Here is a 27,069-nt window from a genome sequence, read left to right as displayed (position 1 = left end):
AGGAATCTACGAGCATCCCAAGTCCCTTAAAAGGCTATTTCTCTGTGGAAATTGAAGTGTCTCTTGTTGAAGCTGAGAACCCTAATGGAAGCATTTCTCGGTTTAATTTCTGGTCCTCGGTTTAGCTTGTAGAGAGACTTGAGTACGTGCTGATAGAGAAAAACCCACTCCTGACCCACCTCCACTGTGTTTGCAAGAGGGTTTCTCACAATGAGAGAAATGTGTGTCTCCAGGACACACATTTCAAGGTCAACTACGGTGTAATTAGGGTATGGATAAAAATGCAGATTCCTGGCCCTCACTGTGCAGATACCGAATTAGAAATGCTGTGTGCATTTTCTCACAGACCCTTGCCCCTCCTCGCCAGTTGTTTCGCTCCCCAAAGTGTGAGAACTGCTATTCTATGGTACCTTCTCGCTTTTTCCACATAGAGAGCTGTGACATTTGTGGATCCCCGTGTGATAAAATGAAGAAGCTCTTTGTGACCAGAGGCAACTGGCCCTGGGGCGCTCTGGGAACCCTGGGTCCCATCTAACTTCTCTGAGCACTGAGAGGAACAAATATGTCATACGGCACTACCTGCTTTGGGGTTCTGAGATTCTGACCTACCCTAAGGCTCCTCAGACTGTGGTCCACAGGCCAGTGCTTTGGACTGGTTTGCTGTCTGTCTGCAACCCTGTAACTAGAGAAATGGAGAGCAAGCATTCAGAAACTCCTTTGCCCAGGCCCCTAGGTGGTTCAGTCAGTTGAGCATCTGACTTTTGATTTCCACTCAGGTCATGATCTCAAGGTCATGGGATCGAGCCCCACCTTGGGCTTCTGTGCTCACTGGGGAGTCAGCTTCTCCCTCTCCCTCTGTCCCTTACCCTGCCCATGATCTATCCCTCTCTCTCTCTCAAATAAACAAATATAATGTTAAAAAAAAAAAAAAAAAGAAAGAAACTACTTTGACAGTTTGCCAGGATAATTTATATTTGCTGAATCTGCGACACAATTTTGAGCTTACATTTTGTGTGATTCTGTTTTCTATTCCATTTTTTTCTCAGAACTTCTTCTAGTAATATATTTTTCTAGTGCTATATTTTCAAAAATGTTGGTCCATGGCAGATTGGGAAAAAACCTTGTTCTTGACTAAAGATGGTCCTTCAGATGACAACTGGTCTATGGCCTTTCAGACTAACCTCTAGTCCCAGTAAACTGTAAGTCAATGTGAACAGTGTTTGTCCAGCTTCAGACCCTGAACTCCATCTGGATTCATCAGCTGCTGGGGGCTGGAAACTTCTCTCTCAACACCAATATGGCCTCTAATTCCAAGACTAGATTAGCACCTGACATTCAAAGGCCTTTTTGCTTCTGGGTAGAATAATAGAAAAAGTCATTATGACTCAAAAACACAAAAAAACCTTGATGCTTCTTCCAGGGTCAAGGTAGCTGGCTCAGTGCCAACCCTAGTCCCATACCCACCCAAGCCAATACTTGTTCCTAGATCAAATGCAACCAAGCCACAAAGAATTTTGGGGTTCAAATGTTTAAACAGGAAAGTGGCAACTTCCATTTTCTCTTAAAATTCCTGATCTCTTACATCCATTTCCAAGGTTTTCCAATGTGGGGTACCTAATTTTTCAACATTGTGGAGCAAAGATTGAAGTTTGCTGAACTGCATACACATGTGAGATAGACAATCGGATCTGTTTTGAATTATGTATGTCACTGTGAAACCATCACTACAATCAAGATAACAAACATATCTCTTACCCTCATGAGTTTCCTTGGACCCCTCAACAACCTCCCCGTCAGCCCCCAGGCAACCATTAAACCACGACTTTGCTCTCTGTCACCATAGGTTGGGTTGTATTTTCTAGAATGCAATATGAATGGAATGAGGCTGTGTGTTCAACTTTGCTTCTGCTTCTTTCACTCAGCATAATACTTTTGAGATTTATCCACATGACTGCAAATACCAGCATTTAACTGCTTTTCATGGCTGCGTAGTATTCCACTGTATGTCTACTTCACAATTTATTTTATCCTTTTTGACTAAAAAAAAGACCAATTTAAAAAAAAAAAAAGATATTTCATTTCTTAAATCCTCCTGAAAGTAGAATAACAAGGAGGAGAGTAAAAAGAAGAAAAAGGAGCTCACTTTTCTGAGCCCATTCTCTTCTCGGAATCTTTGCAATTGCTCTTTCCTTGGCCCAGAACGCTTGTGTCCCCAAATTGTGGCATGGCTGACACCCTTCCCTTATTCTCATCTCAGTGTGATGGTCACTTCCCTGGAGGCTTTCCTGATCCCCCTCTTCTTCCTCTCTGTGCCTCCTCCCAGGCATTCTCCATCACATCACACACTGTTATACTCTCTAAAGGACTCATCATTCTCTGCATTTGAGTCTTTTTTTTTTTTTAATGTTTATCCCTTTCATTAGAATGTAGACTCCAGAAGATCAAAGAGATCCTCTCCATTTTTCACAATTATATCTTTCATGCCTAAAATACCGACTGGCATACAGTAGGTGCTCAATAAATGTTAGTTAACTGAATGGATGGATAGATGGATGGATGGATGGATGGGCAGGCAAAGGGTCACACTATAGACTGAGTTGCATTTTTTTAAGTTTTAAGACCTTTCGTTTGGAAACGTCTTAGAACTCCTTGATACATTTGGGAGGCCACCCACCAACACTGGGAGCTACTCACAGATCAGCTCAGAGGCTAGGAAGAGAACAGAAGGAGCAACGGAGACTTGGAAACCTACTTAATGCACTGTGAGAAAACCAGCCTGGGCTAGCCCCACTGCTGGCCGGCTCCAAACCTCCCACAAATCATCTGAAATGTTAAATCATGTTTAAATCCCCGATTGTGACCACCGGGAACTATGAAGGACACTCACACATAATTTACATACTGCCGAGCTCCTGAGAGCCTCTAAATAAAGCCCTTGAGGGCCCCCAGGCACTATTTTTGAGGAGAAGGACATCAAGTGACAGATTGAATCAAGTCTGTTCCCTCCATGCCAGAGAAAAAAGAAAACTCCCCCTCAGTCGCTGATATCTGTGACTGTCTGAAGCTATGTTTGCCATCAGAGGCTTCCCAAAGCCTCCATCAGGATCCTGAAAACCTACACGCCTGTTTCCCATTCTGCCAAACGATGGGGCCGTTCGAGAGTTTTTTTGTTTTGATTTGGTTTGGTTCTGTTTTGCTGTTGCTGTTGTGTTTTGCTCAGACTTTCTTTCTTTTTCTAGATCTTAGCCCTACAAAGGGTTTTCATCTCAAAGCAGAGGGAAGGGGTATTCATAAGAGCTCTCCACGTTCCGACCGTAAGTATAAAATTACCTTTGATCACAACGTGGTCGTAACACCGAGCACAAGGTAGACACAGTAGCCGCCAGACCGGTCACCTCCAGAGCCAAAGGACACACACCTAGGAGGGCAGGACGGGCTGATGGTATCTCCCACCCCAACCATTAGATTTAGGCTACGGGGTGCTCTGTTACTGAACCTGCGCTCCATTTTTATAATCGGACAAAAATGGAAAGCAAAAAATCCAGCAACAGGAGGCCTAAGTACACACTGAGAGTAGTTTATACCTTTTCAAGAAGCCCAAAGCAAAGCAGCACCTGTTTTATTGTTGTGTTTTGTTTTCTGCTCCATCCAGAGGAGTCCGTACAATCAAAACACACATGTGTGAGCCAAATAAAACAGCAAAGAGAATACGGGCTGGCACCTAAGCCACAGGCTACTTGCATGTCATTAGTGCTCAAGAACCTTCTAGAAGCAAGCAGAAGATCTGTCTCTGGCCCACGTGCACTATGAGGCTTGGGCTCGTGCACAACCTGCTCAACTTTCAATTTTCTGTATTAATCAGGACTTCCTGTTAAAATGCAAAAATAAATAAAGAAAAACTAAAAAAAAAAAAAAAAAAGTTAGAAATGCCCTGAAATCAAGCACTGTTTTTACCCTTGCTCCTATGCTGTTCCACTCACCCCCCAACACTGAGCCAGGCAATAAACACATGTCCAAGAAATAAACTCTTTGATCAACTGCCTGCAAGCAAAGGAGTTGCTCTGTTTCCGTGGTCTCCCCCACGCCTGGCACGGTTACTCTGCTGGGTGAATGAGTAAATAAATAGAGGGATGGAGGGGTGAATGGGGAACGGTATTTTCACCATCCTGCAGCATTTGATCCTAACAACCTGTGGGGTGGTAACAATAATAGTTAACACTTATATTATGTTAATTACATGCCAGCCACTATTCTAAACTCCTCATACATATTAACTCTTTTAACCCTCAAGAGCTCTATGAAACCAGGACTATGATTATCTCCCTGGAACAGAGGAAGGAGCGGCTGGAGGTATAGGGGGGTCACGCTGCTCGGAGAAGGCTGAGCTCTTTGCTGGATGCTTCAAAGCACTGTGCTTCCTCTCCGCGAGATACCTTTTGGGCAGCAGGAAATGGGAGTGTAGTGATATTAATTTGACCCACTCCGTGGGTATGCACCTAGGACCATGTTCCCAGGACGCGGTTCAATGACAGCCAGGATGTAAATTCCCGTAGCCTGACTCCAATGCCCAGGTAGGGGCATGTGAATAAAGCTGGCCAGGGACAGTCATTTGCGATCAGCAGAAAAGACACTGTCAAGGAGATGGAGATAAAAGGCCAGCTTTCTCAGCACTATTCTCCCAAACGGGAGATGCTGTGGGGTCCAGGAAAGAAAAGGAAAATAAAAGCAAACCTGGAAAATGAGGGTTTCACCCCAACTCTCCCAGGAGAAGGAGACAGATCTGGAACCATCTTCCTGTCTTTGGTCCCTGGGCAAAGGCCGCAGCGAGTCCAGGGGACCAAGTTCTAAGCAAAAGTTGCATCTGTAAGGGCCTGAGCAAAGGTTCTAATAAGCAAGGCTTCTCGAAACTGGGTTTTACTACAAAATAGGTAAGAGAGTCTGGGGTGGAGAGGAGACTTGGGATGAGAAAGTAGAGGTCAGGAAAGAATGAGAATTACAAATGGGAAAGGAAAGAAAAAGTAAGGCTATTTCCTGACCTTAATGCGGTCAGGTGTTGATGGCTTCAGGATTACAGTTTAGGAGATAACTCCTCCTGTTTGGGGGAGGCACAAGAAAAGAGGGAGACCGGGATTTGGAATTGGGAAATGAAAGTCTCTCAAATGCAAAACCCCACCTTAAATCAGGGATTAAGTCTTAGAGAACTGTGTTGTTGCTGCTGCCAGAAAGAGAAGGATAAAAACCCAGAGAAAGAAATTAGAGTACAGAAATTAAGACACTTCATCAAGCCGGAAAAGGGGAAAGAAGAGAGGGGTGGGCTGTCCACTTGCTTCCTCCACGCCACCCCTTTTTATTCATCACACATAGGGCACCAAAAAACCAACCAAACAAACAAACAAAAAATACTTGTACTAGAAGGACAAATTGAAGTTGGTTGGGATGAGGAAAAGTTACCATTCTGACTCAAAACTGCAAACTCGGAGGAGAAACGCCTGCCTCTCTCCCTCACAGAGAAACCCAGAGCAATATCCCCTGGGCAAGTCAGAGCTCAGCTGACATTTGCAGGGTTTATAAATTCTCAGTAATGTCAGTGACAGGCCTTGCGCACCAGGCCGCGGGGCAGACAAGAGCCAGGACCCCAAGATGGTTCTGAAAGCAGAGTTGGCCACAGATGTCCACCAAAGAGAAACCAAAGGGTGCTTTCCTCCATGAACTTGGACCAACCCCAGGCAAAGTCTCCAGGCAGGCAAGCTTTTCATAAAACCAAGATGCCCCTCTCTTTGGAAACTGTTGCTCTGTTCTTTGAAGAGGGACATTGTGCTACAGAACGTGGCAGAGTATAATTTTTTTTTTTTTTAAGTTTGTTAGAAGAGATTTCCTCAATGATCTAGGAGTTGCCTAGATGGGAGCTCATTTGAGAGGGTCTCCTATATGAATGAAAATGAGTTTCCTGGCAGATCCTCCCTCCCCCAGGCACACCCCCAAATGCCCACACAGCCCAGGGCTCCATGGATTTCACACCCATTCCCAGCAGATGACATAAGAAGTCATCATTTTTCACTGGATCCCAAAATCCTACCTCCTGAGCTCCAATATGAGAATCTGTGAGCCCTGCTGGGCGCTCTGAACATCCTGCTACCAGGTTCCAGGAATTAGCTACACTCTATTGCATGATGATAATTTTTTTTTTCCACGTTGAGAAAACCGCAATGGGATTTTAACCAAAAGGAAGCAAAGGTTTTCTTTTTATAAATTCGATTAGTCTTTTCCACTTTCGGTACCTCGAGACATTTCCTTTGGGAGGAATTTTATACCCAGAGACCCCTTAGCGAGGCACTGTTGCATGCGGGGTGCACTGAATTTAAGTGCAAGACGCTTCGTGTGGACGCAAAGCAAAAAATCCCGGGCACTCGCAGTCGCTGGCGAAGTCCATTTCTAAATGCTGCCGTGGGGATGGCCCTGCAAGGGAAGTAAGATGAAGCTGGCCGCGGGCAGGCTGCAGGGGACCTCTGGCTGGGAGACGTGGGGTGGTTACCAAGCCCGACCTTCGCTTGCCACCGCCGACTTTCCCGCCTGAGCCGGCGCCGGGGCGCCTGGTCCCTGCGCGGCATTCGGCGCCGGTCTGGAGATAGCCCTTGGCTCTGGGCGGCGGGAGTACCCCTGAAAGTGCGCTTTCTCGCCGCCGGGACTCCGGAGCGAGGGAGCCGAGTGCACACCGCTTCGACTCCGCCGGGACCGAGGGTACCCACCCCAGCCCGCTCCCGGAGGCCTCAGGTTCGAAGCCTCTCCCGCGGTCGAGGAGAGGTTAGGATATCAGCGTCCGCAGTTCGGTTAAGAAAGGAGTTTCTGAAACTCCCGGAGAAAGCGAAGTCCCGGGGCGTGGAAAACAACCGAGCCTGTGGTGGGTTTGGTCTTTGCTTTGGGTCAGTTTCTCTGTCCCCCTCCTCCCACTGTTCTAGCCCCCAGGCTAGCAAAGCGTTCTAAGGGCTAGGGTAACTGCGTCAGTCCTTTCTCTGCCCCATCCACGCCAAACTTTCAGACCAGAAAAATAGAAGTAAATCCCAGGAGTGGTTAATGCGGGTGCAGCCAGGCGTCCCCATCCCAACACACACACACCACCATTATCCGGGTCGCCACTACCACCATCTCTATCACCACCGTGGCCCCCACTCCGTCCCTCCCACCTCCCGGTACAAGAAGGACTGAGAACCTGATCTCCAGGCTCCTGCCCTAACCGTTTCCCCATCAATAATACTGAGACCATCGACGGGCCTCCACCCCCAACCCCCGGGGCACCGCTGCCGCCCTTTCGCCTTTTTTTTTTGTTTGTTTGTTTGTTTGTTTTTGTTTTTGTTTTTTCTTTCCCCTTAACCCAAAAAAACGAAACCTCCTCTCCTGCCCTCCTAGCCCTGGCCCGGGGGCCCGCGGGGCCTGGGGCCTACGGCTGAGGGAGCAGGGGCACGCCAGGGCGCGCGGGGGAGGGGGGGGGTCCCGCAGTTCCGGGGTGCCCAACCAGTGCGGGCGGAAAGAGGAGGAGGGTCCCGGGCCCAGGCCAGGCCTCATTTCAGGCTCCATCCCAAAGCTGGGGTCAGACTGGGCCAGCAGGAGATATTTTTGCAGGTGGGAGAGCCAGGCCTTTGGAAAGGGGAGGCCCAACACCCTCTCCCCTTCCCAGGATCTGGGATGAAGCAGAGAGTCTCGAAAAGGCGTTCGCTGGAAACTCAGCAGTGGCCCGTGGCCTTGGGGCACAGCCCTTCCGTCCACCAACCCCACAAGGCGCTCTAGGTCTTGGGAAAACTGCGGAGAAGCATTAGGAGAAGCACCGCCAGCGAGCCCCCCAAATGTGAGTTCGCACAACTCGCCAAGCGCCTCCTCCGTGTGCGGCTCTTGTTGGCCCACGAGGTCACGACCCTGGCACAGCAGCAACCTCACTTCGGGCCACCCCAGTTCCCTCGCGTAGATCAGCCCCTAAGTGCCAGGCCCTCTGGTGGAAATGGCAAGTCGGAGCCGCGTCCGCCGGGCTCCCCCAGCAGCTGCCCCATCCTAGGCCCAGCCCGCGCGACCTCCTATAGAGCGCGCAGGTTACTGGGGCGAGCAAGGAGTGGGGACGGGCTTCAGCTGTGGCACTTCGGTCGCACTCACTGCCTTCTTTCGACCCGTTCAAAAGTAAAAACGAACCCCCACTCAGTCTCCGTTTTTAGTAATTTAATTATTTCTTTGCCTCGCGGCACGCGAAGCCTCACCCGCGCCCTGACATCGCAGCGCCCGCGTCAGCGAACCACGGAACTTGGGCCCCAGACAATGGCCCGTAATTGATGTATTGCCATCAACAATAAAGACCAATTCTCCTCTCCCCGCCATTCCGACCATCCCCCTCCTCCCATCCCCCCTCCTCCACCCTCCCCCTCTCCTCTCTCCCCGCCACAGAGGGAAAGAAAACAAACAAGAAATTAGCGGGGGACGCCGCTCCCAGAGCGAGACGCCCGCCTCTACGCCGTCGAGGACGCAAAAGAACGAAAAAAGTTATTAAAGTTTGGATCCCCCAATTAATTCGTCTCTGCTTACCCATTTTTAATTAAACATCGAGAAGCTGTTTTTGCGTGTGCATTTCGTTTGGTTGTTTGTTTTGGTGTTTGGGGAGGAGGGAAGTCGCCCCCCCCCCCAATCTTAATAACACATAGAGCAAGGAACGAACACGTGTGAAGCTATTCCGGGAGCTTCCCGTGGCGCACGCGGCGCGCACCGGGAAGAAGGGTTTGCGGGATCGCCAGCTCGGCTCGGTTCCTGGCAGCACGCGGTGACCCGGAGGCCGGGACTTGCAAGAAGCCAAGAGTGTTAGAGACGGATGCGGGCGGCTCCAAATGCAAGCACATTCGGAGAAAGGAGTGTGCGAATGCATATGTACCGGCACGTTAGTGTACCTGGTTGCGCGGGCTGGTGTGTGCAAGGACCACAATTTGCAGGGGTGGGCGGGGGGTGCGGGATTGGCACGTGCTACTGTACACTTTCCCGGGAGTCTGGGGGAAGTGAGCTTCTCGCACCCCAGGAGCACGCAGATCCATCTTTGCCGAGGGATCTCTTTAAATATTCAGTGAGAAATAATGGCATTTGAAGCACCACCTATGGAAACATTATTATCTTCATTCTTCAACATCAGCCCCACTGATAGCTTCGTTTGTCTTTTTATCAAAATCTACTGTAACCAACAGGACCTGGGGAGAAAAGGAGAGCGAGGTGGAGAGGGAGTGTGTGTGTGCGTGTGCGTGCGTGTCAGGAACCGAGCGAGGGCAGAAGAGAGGAAAAATAAGAGGGAGAAAAGGTGAAGAAAGGGAGAACGAGAATAAAGAAAGAAGGGAGAAGTTAGACCAATGGGGGAATAAAAGTCGCCAAGAGGAAAACAGAAACATTAACCCGCACCCGCACACAAAAGATTTGGAATTAAAAAAAAAAAAAAAAAAAAAAAAAAACCAACGAAGATAAAAGAGAAGAGTCATTTGGGGAAGAGCGGTAAGGGTCCCAAGCACGCGAAACTACTCTAAAGATTGGTGCCCACTTCGCGCGAACCGACTGTGGTGCTCTCCAGACTCAAGGGCGCTCCCGAATTGGGGCGTCCTTATGAGCCCTCTCCTCTCCCGATAGCGAGATAGGGCAGGGATTGTGTATCTGCACCCCCCCCCTCCTCCATTACTCAAGCGAAGTTTAGTTTGTCCTTCGGGCGCAGGACTTCGGGAACCCTGGAGCAAGGAGACTCCGAGGCGCGAGGGGAAAGAGCTAGGCTGAGCCAAGGACTGATCCTCAGGTTCGCGGGCGCCGGAGCCCAGCGGAGGGAGCGCAGGACCCACGTTCCCGATTCCGGACCCCGGGGCGCGGGTAGGGAGGCTGCGTCCCAGCCTGGGAAGATGGGAGCTAGTGCGAAAAGTTTGGGTGCCGCGCTCGGCAAGTGCCGGAGAGACCGAGGCGAGCTTCTGTCGGGCCAGACAGCTGCGGACAGGGAGGCCTCCCACCCCCACCCCCACTACTCCGGGCTCCGCGCGGCCACCTGGTTGCCAGGAGCCTGGGGCGCGGTCCCCTCCCCCCAGGGCGGGGAGCCTAGGGGTCCGGAGGACTGGCTTTGCCCACACGGCCGGGCCGGCCTGGGCTGCGCCTCCCGAGGCCAGGGGCGGGTTGCAGCGTTCAGTGCAAGCGGCGGCCCCTCCCCTCCCCCCGGTTGGAGCTGAACTCGGATCCCAGGCCGGTCCCTGCTCTCCGCCCGCCCCGGGCTCGGCGGCGCCACTGCCGCCGCCGCCTCCCCGCGGAGTGACGCGCCCTGCAGCCAACCGGGGCAGCCGGGGGGGAGGTCCGGAGGGGTCCTGGGCGGAGCCGGGCCGCCCCTTATCCCACGGGCTCGGGGCTGCTTCTCCCGAAAACTTCAGCCCTAATTGTCCTGGGAATGTCCGAGGTAGAGAAGGGAAGCGAGGGAGCAACGAGAGGCTGGAGGATCGGGGCCCTTTGAGAAGGATCCGGGTGGCGGGAGAGTTGCCCCTCCCCCCTCCAAAAGCCCCAAACCCATCACGTTCCCAAACCTTTCTTCGGTCCTCTTCTCCGCGCCCCCGCGAGCCCGCGATCCAGGGGATGGAGAACTCGGGGCGAAGGAGCGCCGAGCCAGGCGGCGAGCGGGAGGGAGGCCGGGCCGCGGGCAGGAGGCGGACCGGCGTGGGGCTGGCTCTTCCCCACTCGCTTATTTTTTTTTTTTATGGGGTGGGGGTGGGCTGCTTTCTGGTAGCTCTTAAAGAAACGAAGAAACACTCACGAAACGGGACTTCCTCCCCCCAAATCCCGCCACGGGACTCCCTCCCCCCGCGGGCCGGCGCGCCTAGCGCGGGAGTTGGGAACTTCGCCGCGCGCCCGCAGCCTGGGTCTCCAGCCCCCGCCGCCCGGCCCCACCCCCCACCCGCGAGGCTTAATTCCGGGGAGGGCATGCTAATTCGGGTCGGCCCAGCCCGGGATGGGGGGGGCTCGGGAGGGGGGGGCGCAGGCCGGGGCGCCGGGCGCGCAGAGGCGAGGAGGAAGGCCCGCGGCGGCCGGGCCGCGGAGTCCCGGGCGGTCGCGAAGAGGGTTAACCCAGTGTCGGGCGGCGCGGCGCGCAGAGCCAGCCCCGCGGCCGGCTTATTGGGCCAGCGCGCGGAGAGACAGGGGTCTGCAGCAAATCACGAACTAATTGATTAAGGCGAGCGGGTTTGAATAGCGCTGGCCCGGTGCCAATCGCCTTTCAAAGAGCCCCTCTATGATTAATCGCAATGCATTATTGATAATCATAATTATAGCAGGACACATGCGCGCTGCGCCCGGGGCCGGGGAGCCGGGGAGGGGGCGGGCGGGCCGGCGGGCGGGGGGAGCCGCCGCCGCCGCCGCCGCTCGATTTCCGTAATTTTGAGAAGATTTTTTTTTAGTAATTTTTTATTCTGCCCCAGCTGATGTTTGAGCCAGCATGTCGCGGAGGAAGCAAGCGAAGCCTCAACATTTCCAATCCGACCCCGAAGTGGCCTCGCTCCCCCGGCGAGATGGTGAGTGCTCCGGCCCGCGCCGCGGACACACACACGCACACACACGCACTCGCACTCACACTCACGCACACCCGGACCCACGCACACGCGGCTGGCCCCCGCGCCCACCGCCCTGGCCGCTGCCACCACCGAGTCCCCGCTCGCCTTTACCACTCGGCACTCAGCGTATTTCTTCCTTCCTTTTCTTTCTTTCTTTTCTTTCTTTCTTTTCTTTCTTTCTTTCTTTCTTTCTTTCTTTCTTTTTCTTTCTTTCTTTTTTTTTTTTTTTCTTTCCTTTTTAATTTTCAATTTGCCTGCACCGGGCTTTCCCCCTGGCCCGGGGAGAGCAAACACTTCTCCCGGCAGGATCTTTCCGGAGTTGTTGGGTCCTCCGGGGGGCGGGGATGGGGGGAGGAGAGCGGGCACGCGGGCCCCGCTTCTCCGGCCCGGCTTTTCCGGGGAGCGGCAGCCGGAGCCCGGATGGCCGGGGGGACGCGGGGCGGACGGAGGTCGGCCGCCCAAGGCCCCTCACGCTCCCCGCGCCGGGCCCCGGGCCCCCGGGCCGGCCTCCGCCGCCCCGGCCCTGCTGCCTGCGGAAAGGAAGTTTACTTGGTACTCCAGGCTGAACTTCCAGCGCGGGGGAGCCCCCCGTGCCGCGCCCCCCTAAGCGCTCACACTCCACCTGGGTCCGCGTGGGGGAATGGGATGCCTTTAGGGGTTCAGAGCTGCCAGAAGACGGGGACCTGTGTCCGGGCGCGGGTGCCCGACACGCCGGGGTCGCGGCAGGGGCGGAGAGTGGTCTTTGCGGCTGGTTGCTCCTGAGACGCAGTGCAGGCGGCCGGGGAACCGTGTTGGTTGGGGTCAGGCTTTATCCCCGCATCTTTTCTCGCAATACATGCACCCCACCCCTCGCCCCTGAGAAAGCTTTAGATTGGGTGTGCGCCTGCTGAGGATCGTGGTACTCCGTGCTTCCAGGAATCGTGAGGGTCTTTTTCCAGGGCTACTGGGGGGGGGGGGTCTCTAGCCAGAGGAGAACCCCCCCAGAGGCACTCGCTTTCTCCGATGGAGGTGACAACTGTGGGGTCCCGAAGGGAATGAACAAGTCTAGAGAAAAGTTTGTGTGAGGGCGCCGAGGCCGAGAGTAGGAGAGGTCCCGGCTGGGGATTTGGGGGTACGCATGGAGGACACCTCGAATCCCTCTTGGTCCCTGGAGGTGGTTCATTTTAGGGGCCTCCGAGCTGCCAGGCCCAGCGTCCGAGGCGGAGGAGCCGCGCCGGGGTCGGTCCCCAGCTAGATGCTCGCCTTTCGGCTGCGGGAGAACGAGGGCAACCCCGGCGGGGTCTCCGCGGCTCCGGGTGCCCTTCGGAATGCTCAAGTCCTGGGCGGCATTTGGGGGTATGGAGGAGGCACCTGGAGCCCGACAAGGCTCAGAAGCGTGCCCTTAGATCGTCACCTCTGCCCACTAAACTCTACGGCCGCCCGGGCCCCACGGTCCCCGGGCTCCTTCCCTAGAGGCCTGCTTCTCAGTAGGGCTGGGGCGCGGGGAGCCGCGCAGAGCCCAGGCAGAGAAGCCAAGGGAATTCCACTCCCGTAACCCCAGCTGTCGGGAAATGGGTCTCCTGGCCTGAGGGTCCCCTGAAGAAATTGGGGATAACTGAGACAGATTAAGAAAATTGTTTACAACATTTGCCGCCAGCCCCCCACCCCAGTACTCTTTCGAGCTTCCAGCCTTACCCAGAGTCTAAGATTTCTCAGTCTGCTGAGAAGAGCCCCCAACCCCGCTTTCCATCCGAGGCCAACCCGGAGACGCGAGATAAATTGGGGGGAAATTACCCCAGGCCGCAGCAACAGCTCCGAATATTTTTCCGAGTTTTCTCAGCTGGTTTCTTCTGCTTCTCGCCCGACACCCATCTTTCTCAAAGTTTCTGCTAAGACCCTTCCGCCCTGGAACACTGTGAAACTTCCCAGTCTGTGTAGGAAAAACCAAACGGGAGGAGAAGAAAAAGTTTTTCGGGGTTTGTTTTGTTTGTTTTGTTTTGTTGGGATTTTTAAAATTTTTTTGTCCATTTGTCCTGATTTCATACATTTTCAAAAAGGAGAAAAAAGACTTGGGCTTCCAGGAGAAAGGATGCCTGCTAGATCTTTGCCTTTCTCCTTCGCCCTGGGAATCTAGAATTTTTAATAGTTAAGGTTTCTCATAAAGCAATAGCATAAAAGGAGTTCACTACCTCTTACCATTATTATTTATTAGGACTTTTTTTTTTTTTTTAGTTTATTTGAGCTTTGAGGTAAGTTCATTAAGTCACTGAATCAAGTTTCCTTTCTTTTTTTCTTTCTTTCTTCCTTCCTCCCTCTCTTTCTCCCCCCCCCCCCTTTTTTTTCTCCCCAAAGCTGGTTCATTGTCCTAAGAAAGAGCAAAGTGTTAGGGGCATGGCCAGGACTTCCCTCCCAGCTCCTTCTCACTTCTCCTCACCCCCTCTTTTTCTTCCGTGGTAATGGTTTTAGGTTATGACTGTTTTTACATGGTTGAACAATAAGTTTGGAGGAAGCTGCCTAGAGGGTAGATTTTGTAATAGGGTTACAGGATTCCGTATGTTGTAATAATATTAACACACAAGTAATTCTCCTCAGTGTCTGCCTCACCGGAGGGCCTTCCAGCACCCCATCTTTTTATTTGGGGGTAGTTGGGAGAAAGTGGGGCTTGAGAACGTGTGACCTATCTCCAAGTTACCTTTAAAAAGTCGCCACCTTTTCTGCAAGGAATGGGCAATCTCTGTGCACCTCCCGAGGCAGAACACACTTCACCGAGTTGTTGGGGTTTAGGGCTTTTTTTTTTTTTTTTTTTTTTTTTTTTTTGTAGACCTCCCCCACCCCCCGCATGTATAAAGGTTATTACATTTTTAGGAGACAGCGCCTCACTCCCAACAGTGTGCTAGTTTTTCTTATGTCTCAAAATGTTCAGAAATAGGGTCCATGGAACCTCGAACAAACAGAATTAAATCTAGTTGGTGCGTTTGACACACGCTGGCACCTCAGACATGCTGATTTCTACCTACAGCAGGACCTAGAAAAGTTTGTGGGCCCCGGGCACAGGAGCCCAAACGCAGAGACTCAGGCTGAGAGTGGCCTCATGTATGTGTGTGTGTGTGTTTGTGTGTGTGTGTGTGTGTGTGTGCACGGGCATACAAAGAAAATCAGAGCCATGCCAAACAGCCACACGGATAACTCCCCCAGAACAAGTTCAAGAAAACAAGATGATTTAGTCAGCCTTCCAATGTTCCTATTTTAATTTAGCTGAAATTCCAGGAACCCCCTACATTCAGCTGGGAAATTTTTCTATTTCTTATGAAACCAAGATTATGGCACATATTACCTGTCTCTTAAATGGTATTCAACAAGTCTCGAGTTATTTGTGGAAAAATGACTGCCATTGGAAAAATTATTTACCAAGATAAATAATTTGGAGAAAGGGTAATATTAGAATCTAATGATTTTCTCTGTGGGTTCTTTACTAAGCTCTGGGTTCCAGAGGTGTATGTGTGTGAGTGTGTTGGGTTTTTCTTCCTTGAATGGTGTTTTTAAGATTCAGGTACTACAGGGATGGCCCATTCCAACTCCATTCGTTTATTAAAGTATTTTGGTGCTCAGCTTTCTCAAGGAAAAGATAATATTGGAAGAGAGATAAAAACATCATGAACTCGAGATAAAACATGGTCTCATATAAAGTATCATAAATGTTCCTCTTATTTATATTAATAATGAAATTCTATTATTTACCAAAGTAATTTACTCATTGTGAGCAGCTTAATGGCAACACATTGATTTCTGGGCCCAAAAGGTTAGAGAGAACTATAATTAATTGCTTTTTTTGAAAAACCGACACCTGCACGATAAGGCAGTTGGAAAGAATTCATGTTTAATCAGGCCTATTCTAAGTTTGTGGCATAATGGAAGATTCTGGATGAGAGAATGCAAACTGTTTTGAGGGGATTTGCTCTGGGCGGCAAATACTTTCTAAAACGTTGAAAACAAACATACCAACAAGCAAAGTGGAGTTGGGTGTGAGAGAGCGGACACAAAAGTGCATTTGTCATAGTGAGGGTCTCGTGGTTTCTGGTACATCAAGTTTCTCCTATGGTTTATAGGTACAAGTGCCAATTTATAGGTTATCCTTAGGGGACTTTATTTCCTTTCTATGTCCTGCAGGTAGCAAGTCATCTTTATCAGGAGCCCTTTAGAAGGCAAAAACCCACATTTCTCACATGGAGAGCTTAGTGGGAACCCGAGCGAGCAAACGGCAGAGTCCCAGTCTGCTAAGTTTTTTGAAATGGTTCAAAGCCCAGCTCTCCGTAGTAACTAGAACAAAGTCCTCCTGCCGTCTTAATTCAGTGTTTCTAAGACATCGCGTGGTGTACAGCTTGCCCCGTCTTCCAGAATTTTCTTAGCTTACCAAAACTGAAGGAATTGAGCAGTTTAGCCGAGATGGTAAATTACACGGAGCCCCAACACCCCTCCCCCCCCCAACACACACAGAAAAAAGTGTGTGTGTGCCAGGCTTTAGAGAAGCTAAATGTGTCGAGCTGTTTTAACCTTTGCTAGCCTCCTCCCATGCAAAGGTGACAAGGTCCAGATCATAATATGTACTTCAGTATCTTCCCAGTGACCCCCAAATTGAGTCTTGCTAGTCACTTAGCAGGAAGTTGGTAGTTTACTTTAGTCTCACCTTATCAGCTTGGCTTCTTTTCCTAACCTTATTCCCCTGTCACCCTCAGATGCCAGACCCCCAAAGGGGAAGATTGACAGGTAGTCTCCATAGCTCAGTTTTACCCTCAAACAACAGGGATTTAGTTTCTTGTGCCTTTGCCAATGTTTATGTAGCCAAAGTTTAGATCTCGCCTTAAGGAGTCTCTCTTTTTACGCGTCACTGGAATAGGAAAAGCCACAAAGAAGTTTTTGAACAAACCCTTACAACTGGAACCCCACCTAGTGTTCAGTTTGATTCATCCAAGAGGAAGACATTTTACTCCTTTCATTGATTGTGTGTGTTAGGTGGGCTCACATCCCTGCTTAAGGAGTGTCTTATCCGTATGGATTTTTTGTTTTTTGTGGTTTTTTTCCCAGAGATTTCGCTTGTGTTCTTCCACTTGAGAATACACTAATCCTGGCCAGAATATGGAGGAAATTGAAGCATTCTGGTGATGTGTCATTCGGTTGCGTATCAGAGAGAGGGAAACTTAAGACGTTATTATAGACAGTATGCAGGGCACACATGGGAGTGTTTAAAATTTCTTTGGAATCTTAAGCTGGACATTCAGGTTTAGGTTTTTCCCAAGTCTGGGCAAACAAACAAACAAAAAAAAAAAAATGTATGTATGTATATTAATAATAAAAAGTTCAAGACCGATCAAGCAAAAATGTTGCTGATGGCCTTTCTCAGTTAGTCTACGGGAAGGAACAGCTTGTAAAGATTATAGGCTCCAAAATCATAATCCTGTGAGAGGTTCTATTAAAAATGTTAATGTGATCGTAAGGTAATGGAAAGTAAAGTGAAGGCGCTTTCTGAAGAGCTCCAAAAAAGAAAACTAAATGTGGTAGGATAGGGTTGTTTTATTCTGTTTTGTTTTGTTTTGTTTCCTGGCTGGCCCAACCTTGCTGTGTGGGGCATAGTTTTATTTTTGTTTTCACAGTAGACAGATATATTGGAACACTTCAATTTTCTGCCTCCTATTCTGCCATGTTAGGTTGAGATGATGAAAAACTGACAAATTTGAGTTGGGTGTCCAGCCCCTAAATAGGACAAGACCGAAAACATCTGGGCTTTGAGTATAAGTTGGATGGAACTGTTAAGTTCACCACCTTATCCTCTGAAAAAACAAAAACAAAAACACAAGCGTCGGAAAAATTCCAGATATCCTTTTTGTGCATACAAACTTAGCAAACCACTGGTTCTCAAATTTTCCTCCCCGAGGAGGATTATAAAATCAATTTGTATGCAAACTCCGGAGAAGAGGACCTGGAATGTTACTTTCACCCTAGTACGGGGAGCAAGGCAACTGTATTTACTATAATGGGGTCACCAGTTGCAATCCTGTGTAACAGATTATTGAGAAACAAGATAGCAGACGGTCCGAAAAATGAATTAGAACATGGTGGTTTTGTGTGTGTGTGTGTGTGTGTGTCTGTCTGTCTGTCTTATTACAACTTAAAATATTCCCTCTGGTAGTTAAAGATTCAAACTAGTCCTCATGCTTTGTCTTTGTCGTGTTCAGCTTCACAGCAGCTCAGGTCAGAATACAGATTAATTTAAAGTTAAGAGCTATTACAGTATAGCGACACCTGCTTTTGAAATAAATCAAAATAGATACCCGATTTTTTTTTTTTTTTTTTTTTTTTTTTTTTTTTTTGGTTTTCATAAACATCAGGAGATTAAATTAGTCGACTCTACAGTGAGATCAGATGTCAGCTTATTAAAATGTCGTGAAAATCCAAGCTAAAACCTCCGGGCAGCTTTTGAACATAGTCTCTTTCTTAGAAGCAAGCACGTATTTATTTTTAAGCATCTACATTTTCCGTCCAGTTAGCACAATCCTAAATTTAAAAATGTTCAGGTTGAAAAACTTGAAAATTCTCAAGTGAGTCTTGAAGCAGTGCAAATGCTAGAATTCGAGCCCAGGAAAGCAATAATCAGCTAAATCCTGTAAAGTAACCTTCTTTTTATTTTGTCCATATATTATGAGAATATCAGATGTTTGCAAGTTATAAAGAATTAAAATGCCCTTTAATCGTGAACACAGATGTGCTAAATATTTGAAAAAAACTACATTGTAATGTGTACAATTGATGAAGTCAGTTTTCTGATTTCCCTTGCTAGTTATTTAGTTCTGAATCTGTCATTATTTGTCTAAGCCCAGCTGACCAAGCAAAACTGTGTTTTAAAGTGGCTTTATGTTTTGATAAATGTGAGCTGGTTGAAAAGTATTTTCCACTGAATGCAGAGCTTAATAGAACATGCTGACATAATAGTTTTAATGCATTTTGTTGAAAATGTGTGAACAAACAGAATAGCTTTTGTTCCTTCATAATTGGCTGTAAAAGTAGATGGAAACATAACCATTACATATGGAAATGTGCAAAGAGAAAGAAATAACATTTCTATTGAATATATTAGGAATTGCATTTCCTAGTTTAAAATAAGCATCTGAAATGGATGCATCATTTAAAATTGGTTGTCAAAATAAGAAGCTTTAAACAGAATTTTTGTCACATTATTTTTGTCCCAAGTTAAGCAACATAACTTTGGCAAATTTCGTTTAATATTTTGTTTACATTATTTTAAGGCAGGGAGAGAGACAGAAAGTGCTTAAAACAGCACCTTGAACGTGCATAGGAATCCGGTGCCAATTAGGATGATTAAACATTAAATTAAAACTGAATCATTATTGGTATTTTCTGCTACAGCTAAGATTTGTTTGGTATTGTTAATGCATTTCGCTCCATACCCTTGTGGAGATTAAAAGATGGGTATTAGCAAAGCTAGCTTGTTAAGTATAACTTAGCTACTCAAATAACACTCCCAGTGAATAAAGTGTGCATACATCTGGCATACTTCACAGGGGGTTCTCATCAACTTGGGCATCACTCAAGGCAAATAGAGTTAAAGGAATTTCCAGAAGTTAGTATTTAGGTATTAATTATATTTTCTGGAATGCAAAAGTCCTCAAGCTTTTTTGGATGTTTACTACGAAAAGGCAGATGGCTGGCTCTTTGGATTTGACTCTCAAGTTTACCGAAAAAGCAACATTTTGAATTTGTATTTATTCATATTCGCAATTAGTTTTCTTTTCTTTTCTTTTCTTTTCTTTTTTTTTTTTTCCCCCTGCAAGTTTTCTGGGAGATTCAATTTGGAAGTCATGGAAACTAACTATTATCTGATTCAGTTCTGCAGAAAAGCATGCAGGGAGGTAATCCTTGAATTAAACAGTTTTTTTTTTTTTTTTCACAGCCTTCGGAGATGACCACACACCATTTGTACAACAGAAGTTGGTGTTCCCCATGCTGGGCAAACAATGGGGCTCCATCCTGTCTTTGAATAGGATGTTAGCTTGGAGTTGGAGATTTTTATGTTTAATTTACAAATGGATCTTAGCGAGAAGAAATCTGAGCAACCCGTGGAAACAAACATGAAATAAAGGGATTTTTATAATGAAAGGTTCAGGACAATCTGTTAAACAATTGATAACAGTTAAGAGCAAACTGTTTTTAAAGGCATTCAGACAAGGAGAATTGCACAGCCGTTCCAAACTCTAAACCAGGAATTATTTCTTCCCTTCGCCTTAACGGCCCATCCTTCTAGAAGTTGATGTTGAATCAGAAATGTAAAGCTTGTGCCAGTTTTTATAGATATAGAGAGCACTTTTGATGAAATATTTAGAGACATAATGTTGCCATTCGGAGCCTAGTGGCATATATTCCTTGAAGAGTGGAATGGTAGCCAAGGCTGCATTCTTTAATTTTAAAAATAAACATGCCATGGGGATAATATATAGGTGCGAGGCAGGCCTTGTAACGGATTATGATCATTGCGTTTCTCTTTGGTGTGTGTGTGTGTGTGTGTGTGTGTGTGTGATGCTTTCTTCTCTGTATTCAGCAGAGTCTTGAGCGGTCCCAAGGATTTGTTACTGATGTGGCAAAAGTGTGACTGTCACCGATCAGCCTTAGCTCAGATTCTAGGTAGGGGCTGGAGATGATTTTTAAGTTGTCAGTCTTCTGCTTGGTGATATGAAGCCCCCACCTCACCCCCACCCCCGTCAACTACTGATTGGAACCTGAATGACTACAAATTAGTTTAGTGACAGAACAAACTGTCACAGATATCTTTGAATCAGTTGAAAATGAATAAGGTTGACAGAAACTCAAGAGACTAATAAGTCCTCAGAATGGTTGCTGGACACTCTCTGGATGAGTAGACAATAAGGTGTATAAAATATTGGAAATCAATATCTTGCTATGGAATTTCATTATGCACCAATGTCTTCAGTTCGTAGTATTTTATATTTTGATGGATTATCTGAAGACCGTGGCTAGCTGAGAGAGGGGATTGATAGGAATTCCTCCACACCCTCCACATGTAATTATGAACCTTCTTAGGTGGTATTGACTGGTTTTCGGGGGCAAGGGGTTCAAGTTGGGAAGACAGAAAATGACTGGTCATGCCCCTTGTTCTGAAGTCATGGGGGACCCTGTGTGTCCCGGCCCCCTTTCTCACCCTGCGCCTTTTGATGTTGGCAGGAGACGCAGAGAAAGTTCAACCCAGTCGCACCACGAAGAGCAAGGACGCCCACGTCTGTGGCCGGTGCTGTGCCGAGTTCTTTGAATTATCAGATCTTCTGCTCCACAAGAAGAACTGTACTAAAAATCAATTAGTGTTAATTGTCAATGAAAGCCCAGCCAGCCCACCCGAAACCTTCTCTCCTACCCCTCCTCCAGAGCATCCCGATGAACAAATGAATGACCCCGTTCTCAAAACAGATCAGGCCAAAGGCGGCGACCTTCCGGAACACCGCGGCCGCCACAGGGAAGAGTCCATGGAGGTGGAGGCCCCGGGGGCTAACAAAGGTGGCGGGGGCGCTCCGGGGGACGGCGGCAGCGGCGGCCCCCCGCCAGGCTGCAGCGGCGTCCCCTCTACCGGTACCTCAGCGATCACAACCTCTCTACCTCAACTCGGGGACCTGACGACACTGGGCAACTTCTCCGTGATCAACAGCAACGTCATCATCGAGAACCTGCAGAGCACCAAGGTGGCCGTGGCCCAGTTCTCCCAGGAAGCGAGGTGCGGCGGGGCCTCGGGGGGCAAGCTGGCCGTGCCAGCCCTCATGGAGCAGCTCCTGGCCCTCCAGCAGCAACAGATCCACCAGCTGCAGCTGATCGAACAGATCCGTCACCAAATACTGCTGTTGGCGTCTCAGAACGCAGACTTGCCAACATCTTCGAGTCCTTCTCCAGGTACTTTACGAACATCTGCCAACCCCTTGTCCACACTAAGCTCCCATTTGTCTCAGCAGCTGGCGGCGGCAGCTGGCTTAGCCCAGAGCCTCGCCAGCCAGTCTGCGTGCATCAGCAGTGTGAAACAGCTCCCCCCCACCCAGCTACCTCAGAGCGGTTCTGGCCACACCATCGTTCCACCCAACAGCGGCTCTTCCCCCAACATTAACGTTTTGGCGGCAGCGGGGAGCACCCCGTCCTCGGAAAAAGCGGCTTCGAGCGCTGGCGCCGTGCACGCCAGCCTCCCGGCAGCCTCGGTGTCATCGTCACCAGCTTTTGCAATAAGCAGTTTATTGAATCCTGCATCTAATCCACTTCTACCTCAGCCGGCCCCCGCTAACCCGGTGTTCCCCAGCCCTTTGCCCAACATCGGAACGACTGCAGAGGATTTGAACTCCTTGTCCGCCTTGGCCCAGCAAAGAAAAAGCAAGCCACCAAATGTCCCCGCCTTCGAAGCGAAAAGCACGTCGGACGAGGCGTTCTTCAAACACAAGTGCAGGTTCTGCGCGAAGGTCTTCGGGAGCGACAGTGCCTTGCAGATCCACCTGCGCTCCCATACCGGAGAGAGGCCCTTCAAGTGCAACATCTGCGGGAACAGGTTCTCCACCAAGGGGAACCTCAAGGTCCATTTTCAGCGCCACAAAGAGAAATACCCTCATATCCAGATGAACCCCTACCCCGTGCCTGAGCATCTGGACAATATCCCCACAAGTACCGGCATCCCGTACGGCATGTCCATTCCTCCGGAAAAGCCGGTCACCAGCTGGCTAGACACCAAACCGGTCCTGCCCACTCTGACCACTTCCGTCGGCCTGCCGTTGCCCCCGACCCTCCCGAGCCTCGCGCCCTTCATCAAGACCGAAGAGCCAGCCCCGATCCCCATCAGCCATTCAGCCACCAGCCCCCCCCCAGGCTCTGTCAAAAGCGACTCTGGGGCCCCCGAGCCGGCCACGAGAAACCCAGGTGGGCTTGCAGACGAAGCTGAAGAGTCCGCCGGGCCACCCTCGGGGGGCAGAAGTGAAGAGAGCGGGACAGCCCCTGGCTCAGCCCCGGCGGCCGGCGGTGGCAGCGGCTCTCTGAGCTCCCCGGCGGCCGACGGGGGCCCCAGCAGCGCGGCGGCTTTTCCCAACCCCCTGCTGCCGCTCATGTCTGAGCAGTTCAAGGCAAAGTTTCCTTTCGGGGGACTGTTGGACTCAGCCCAGGCCTCGGAGACCTCCAAGCTTCAGCAGTTGGTAGAGAACATTGACAAGAAGGCCGCCGACCCCAACGAGTGTATCATCTGCCACCGGGTCCTTAGTTGCCAGAGCGCCTTGAAGATGCACTACCGGACACACACCGGGGAGAGGCCCTTCAAGTGCAAGATCTGCGGCCGGGCTTTCACCACGAAAGGGAACCTGAAGACCCATTACAGTGTCCATCGGGCAGTGCCCCCACTCCGAGTCCAGCATTCCTGCCCCATCTGCCAGAAGAAGTTCACCAACGCCGTGGTCCTGCAGCAGCACATCCGAATGCATATGGGCGGTCAGATCCCCAACACCCCGGTCCCCGACAGCTACCCTGAGTCCATGGAGTCTGACACGGGCTCCTTCGACGAGAAGAATTTCGACGACCTGGACACCTTCTCTGATGAAAACATGGAGGACTGTCCCGAGGGCAGCATCCCCGACACGCCCAAGTCCGCGGATGCGTCCCAAGACAGCTTATCTTCTTCGCCTTTGCCCCTGGAGATGTCAAGCATCGCTGCTTTGGAAAATCAGATGAAGATGATCAACGCCGGCTTAGCAGAGCAGCTGCAGGCCAGCCTGAAGTCCGTGGAGAACGGGTCCGTCGAGGGGGACGTCCTGACCAATGACTCGTCCTCGGTGGGCGGCGATATGGAGAGCCAAAGTGCTGGCAGCCCGGCCATTTCAGAGTCTACCTCTTCCATGCAGGCTCTGTCCCCATCCAACAGCACCCAGGAGCTCCACAAGTCCCCCAGCGTGGAGGAGAAGCCACAGAGAGCAGTGCCCAGCGAGTTCGCCAACGGTCTGTCCCCCACCCCCGTGAATGGTGGGGCTCTGGATCTGACGTCCAGTCACGCAGAGAAGATCATCAAGGAAGATTCTTTGGGGATCCTCTTCCCTTTCAGAGACCGGGGTAAATTTAAAAACACTGCTTGCGACATTTGTGGCAAAACCTTTGCTTGTCAGAGTGCCTTGGACATTCACTACAGAAGTCATACCAAAGAGAGACCATTTATTTGCACAGTTTGCAATCGCGGCTTTTCCACAAAGGGGAATCTGAAGCAGCACATGTTGACACATCAGATGCGGGACCTGCCGTCCCAGCTCTTTGAGCCCAGTTCCAACCTCGGCCCCAATCAGAACTCGGCGGTGATCCCCGCCAACTCGTTGTCATCTCTCATCAAGACAGAGGTCAACGGCTTCGTGCATGTCACTCCTCAGGACAGCAAGGACACCTCCACCGGTCATGTCCCCTCTGGGCCTCTGTCCTCCTCTGCCACATCCCCAGTTCTGCTCCCAGCTCTGCCCAGGAGAACCCCCAAGCAGCACTACTGCAACACGTGTGGTAAAACCTTCTCCTCGTCCAGCGCCCTGCAGATCCACGAGCGAACTCACACTGGAGAGAAACCCTTTGCTTGCACTATTTGTGGGAGAGCTTTCACAACAAAAGGCAATCTGAAGGTACCTCGTTCTCTGTCACCCCCCCCCAACAGCCCTCTGGCTGGTTTGCCATTGATTATCTGTAATGCATGCTCCCCCGAGCCAGCACCCCCCAGAGGCAGGACATGCAGGGGGAGAGTTCTCTCGAAGGTTCCTGCCACGTGGGTCTGACAGCAGAGAAACGCGGGTGCCCCGGGCCGGGCAGTGCATGAGTCAGGATCGTGGCAGGGAGGGAGCGGGGTGGGCTGCAGCCCAGCGGAGCTGGTGGGCGCCTGGAATCATTTGGTCCACCTAAGCGAGGCGGCGGCCCCTCCCCACTGTCTCGCTAAATGCACCAAATGAATTGCCTTACCTACCGGGGAAGACAGGCCTGGCGTTGCCATGGGGTATTGATTAAAGACCTCCACGTGGCCTGTGTGCAGCCCGTATCACTTCATAATTACCGTCCTCTTCGGCGGATGCATCTATTTTTCATAACGGCGCCGTCCAGCACGGCCCGCGTCCCCTAAAAACAATAACATCTCGCTGCCCGGCTAATGGGTATTATGATAATTGATTATACGACGCTTCCCACTGATATGTGTTGGAAATAAAGCAAACACGCTCAGGTTCTAGAGCAACAGTTGAGCGCTCTGACTGTGTACATTTTTCTGTTGACAGAGTATTTCTCTAGAGATTGCTGCCAGTAATGCAAGATGAATAATTACTTTCTGGCTTTTCTCTCTGTGCACCAGCCCTCCACCGGGCAATCTGTGAGGGGTACTTGCTTCCCATCTGAAAAGGACATTTATAGGGTAAAGGGTGTCAGATACAATCCTTACCATTGCAATGAGAGTGGACATAACAATTCTAACCCTGAAAGGAGCTATCTGCGCCTGACGAGCTTGCTTGAGGCCATTATAAGCTAAATACGGGTAATAAAAAAAGAGTAAGTAAGGCAGGCATCTTGGCCCAGGAAGAGGGAAGGCGGCCCGGGGCTGGGAAGGGCGCGTGCGTTATTAAGGAGGGGGCAGTGGACAGTTCCCTATTCCTTGTCCACTGTCTGACCCTTAATAAGAATAGACATGTGGGTCACTTGGTTTGTCGAGTGTTGGGATATGAGCTGAGACAGATTCAACTATTAAGCTTCTCCCTTCCTCTCTCTCTCTCTTTCCCTTTCTTTCTCCCCCCCCCTTTTTTTTCCTTTCCCCTCCCTGACCCTGGTCTCATCTCAGGTACACATGGGCACTCACATGTGGAACAGCGCCCCTGCACGACGGGGTCGGCGGCTGTCCGTGGATGGCCCCATGACATTTCTAGGAGGCAATCCTGTCAAGTTCCCAGAAATGTTCCAGAAGGATTTGGCGGCCAGGTCAGGAAGCGGGGATCCTTCCAGTTTCTGGAATCAGTACGCAGCGGCGCTCTCCAACGGGCTGGCCATGAAGGCCAATGAGATCTCCGTCATTCAGAATGGTGGCATCCCTCCAATTCCTGGAAGCCTGGGCAGCGGGAGCAGCTCACCTATTAGCGGCCTGACGGGAAACCTGGAGAAGCTCCAGAACTCCGAGCCCAGCGCTCCCCTGGCCGGCCTGGAGAAGATGGCCAGCAGCGAGAACGGAACCAACTTCCGGTTCACCCGCTTCGTGGAGGACAGCAAAGAGATTGTCACAAGTTAAAGCAACTCTGGCTGGAGAAAGAGCATCCTGGCTCAGAACGAGACCCACGGTTGCCTCCTCCTCCTCCTCCTCCTCGCCCCGTCCCCCCGCCCCCTTCCTTCCCGGTTCCCCCAGATCTATGAACTACAACATTACGAAGACATTCTTTTGTACCTTGTTCAACTTCTAGAGTTATAAGAAAGCTTATTTATTAGTGATATAACCTGGCTTTGCAAACAGAATGCAAGCGTTAACTTTGGTCTTCTGTATTTTGGACTAAATACTAATTGACTAGAGTGCTGTAAATTTGCTGTAACATTTATGGCAATCGCAAGTTGCCCTGCTAGGCGGTCTTAATCTGGCATTAACTTATTTTCTATATCCGGTTTAATATGAATCTGGTGTTGATGCAATGCCTCAGTGATGCATTAGATCTCTAATAAAGTCTGTATATAAATGTACACTTTGATCCTGCTGGAAAAGTTTTATCAGCAAACACATTGTCTAATCTTTCGAAACAAATTTAAGCAAAGGACTGAAAGTACAGACTGATCCATGTGGTTCTTTGAAAGGTTTGGGCTTTTTGGGTTTTTTGTTTTGTTTTTGTTTGGTTGGTTTTTTTTTTTTAATTTTTATTGGAAAATTCAACCTGCTTTTTTTTTTTTTTTGTAGATTTAACCATTTCCGTTTTGAACTGCTATTTGTATTGTGCTTTTTACTTGAGTCGTCCTCAATGTTGATAAGTTTCTGTACAGTAATAAGCACGCAGAATTCTTTAGAGAAAATACAAGTGTTGTTTTGGTAGTTGAAACTGAGACGTAACATTTTGCCTTGTAGGTATATTCACAATAGAAAATGTGTGCTGGAATTACACAATGCTGCTAAGTATGGCATCTTGAACAACCGTCAGTGGAGAAAATGTAGATGCTCTTGTACATACGATAAGAAATATCACTTTCATTAAAATGTACATATGTTCCTTACAAGAGCGAATGCTTCTTCTTGATCAAGAGAGCAGGTATAGTGTTTGCTTATTTTGTATTAGGTATGGAAGAAAAAAAAATTGGACTGTTACATGCACTTTCTTGGAAAGTTGAAAGGAAAGGGGGGGGGTCCGATTTCTTTAACATTTAATACTTACTAACAACAGAGATACTGTAATTTTACCCAAGTAATCAAATACATTTTTTTTTTGCAACAGATAAAACAAAA

The 27,069-nt window shown here is 49.5% G+C and overlaps 1 protein-coding gene and 1 long non-coding RNA gene across 2 annotated transcripts in view; one reads left to right on the top strand and one right to left on the bottom strand.

The window, feature by feature from the left end:
• Positions 1–10,901, bottom strand: part of LOC101691638 — a 19,939-nt gene extending 9,038 nt beyond the window's left edge. The window contains exon 1 of the long non-coding RNA XR_198866.3: positions 10,560–10,901. This is a non-coding gene — a long non-coding RNA (uncharacterized LOC101691638). The remainder of the gene's footprint in view (positions 1–10,559) is intronic.
• Positions 10,858–27,069, top strand: SALL1 (spalt like transcription factor 1). The gene is made up of 3 exons (XM_045076060.1): positions 10,858–11,540; positions 20,808–24,244; positions 25,438–27,069. The coding sequence occupies exons 1-3, from the start codon at positions 11,465–11,467 to the stop codon at positions 25,876–25,878; spliced, it is 3,954 nt and encodes a 1,317-aa protein (XP_044931995.1). The 5' UTR covers positions 10,858–11,464; the 3' UTR covers positions 25,879–27,069.

The sequence above is a fragment of the Mustela putorius genome, unplaced genomic scaffold, assembly GCF_011764305.1.
Source record: "Mustela putorius furo isolate JIRA1106 unplaced genomic scaffold, ASM1176430v1.1 tig00000174_pilon_pilon_pilon, whole genome shotgun sequence".
In the NCBI taxonomy this organism is placed as follows: Eukaryota; Metazoa; Chordata; class Mammalia; order Carnivora; family Mustelidae; genus Mustela; species Mustela putorius.
Note: the sequence above shows the minus strand (reverse complement) of the source record. Positions and strands in the feature narration are given on the sequence as shown.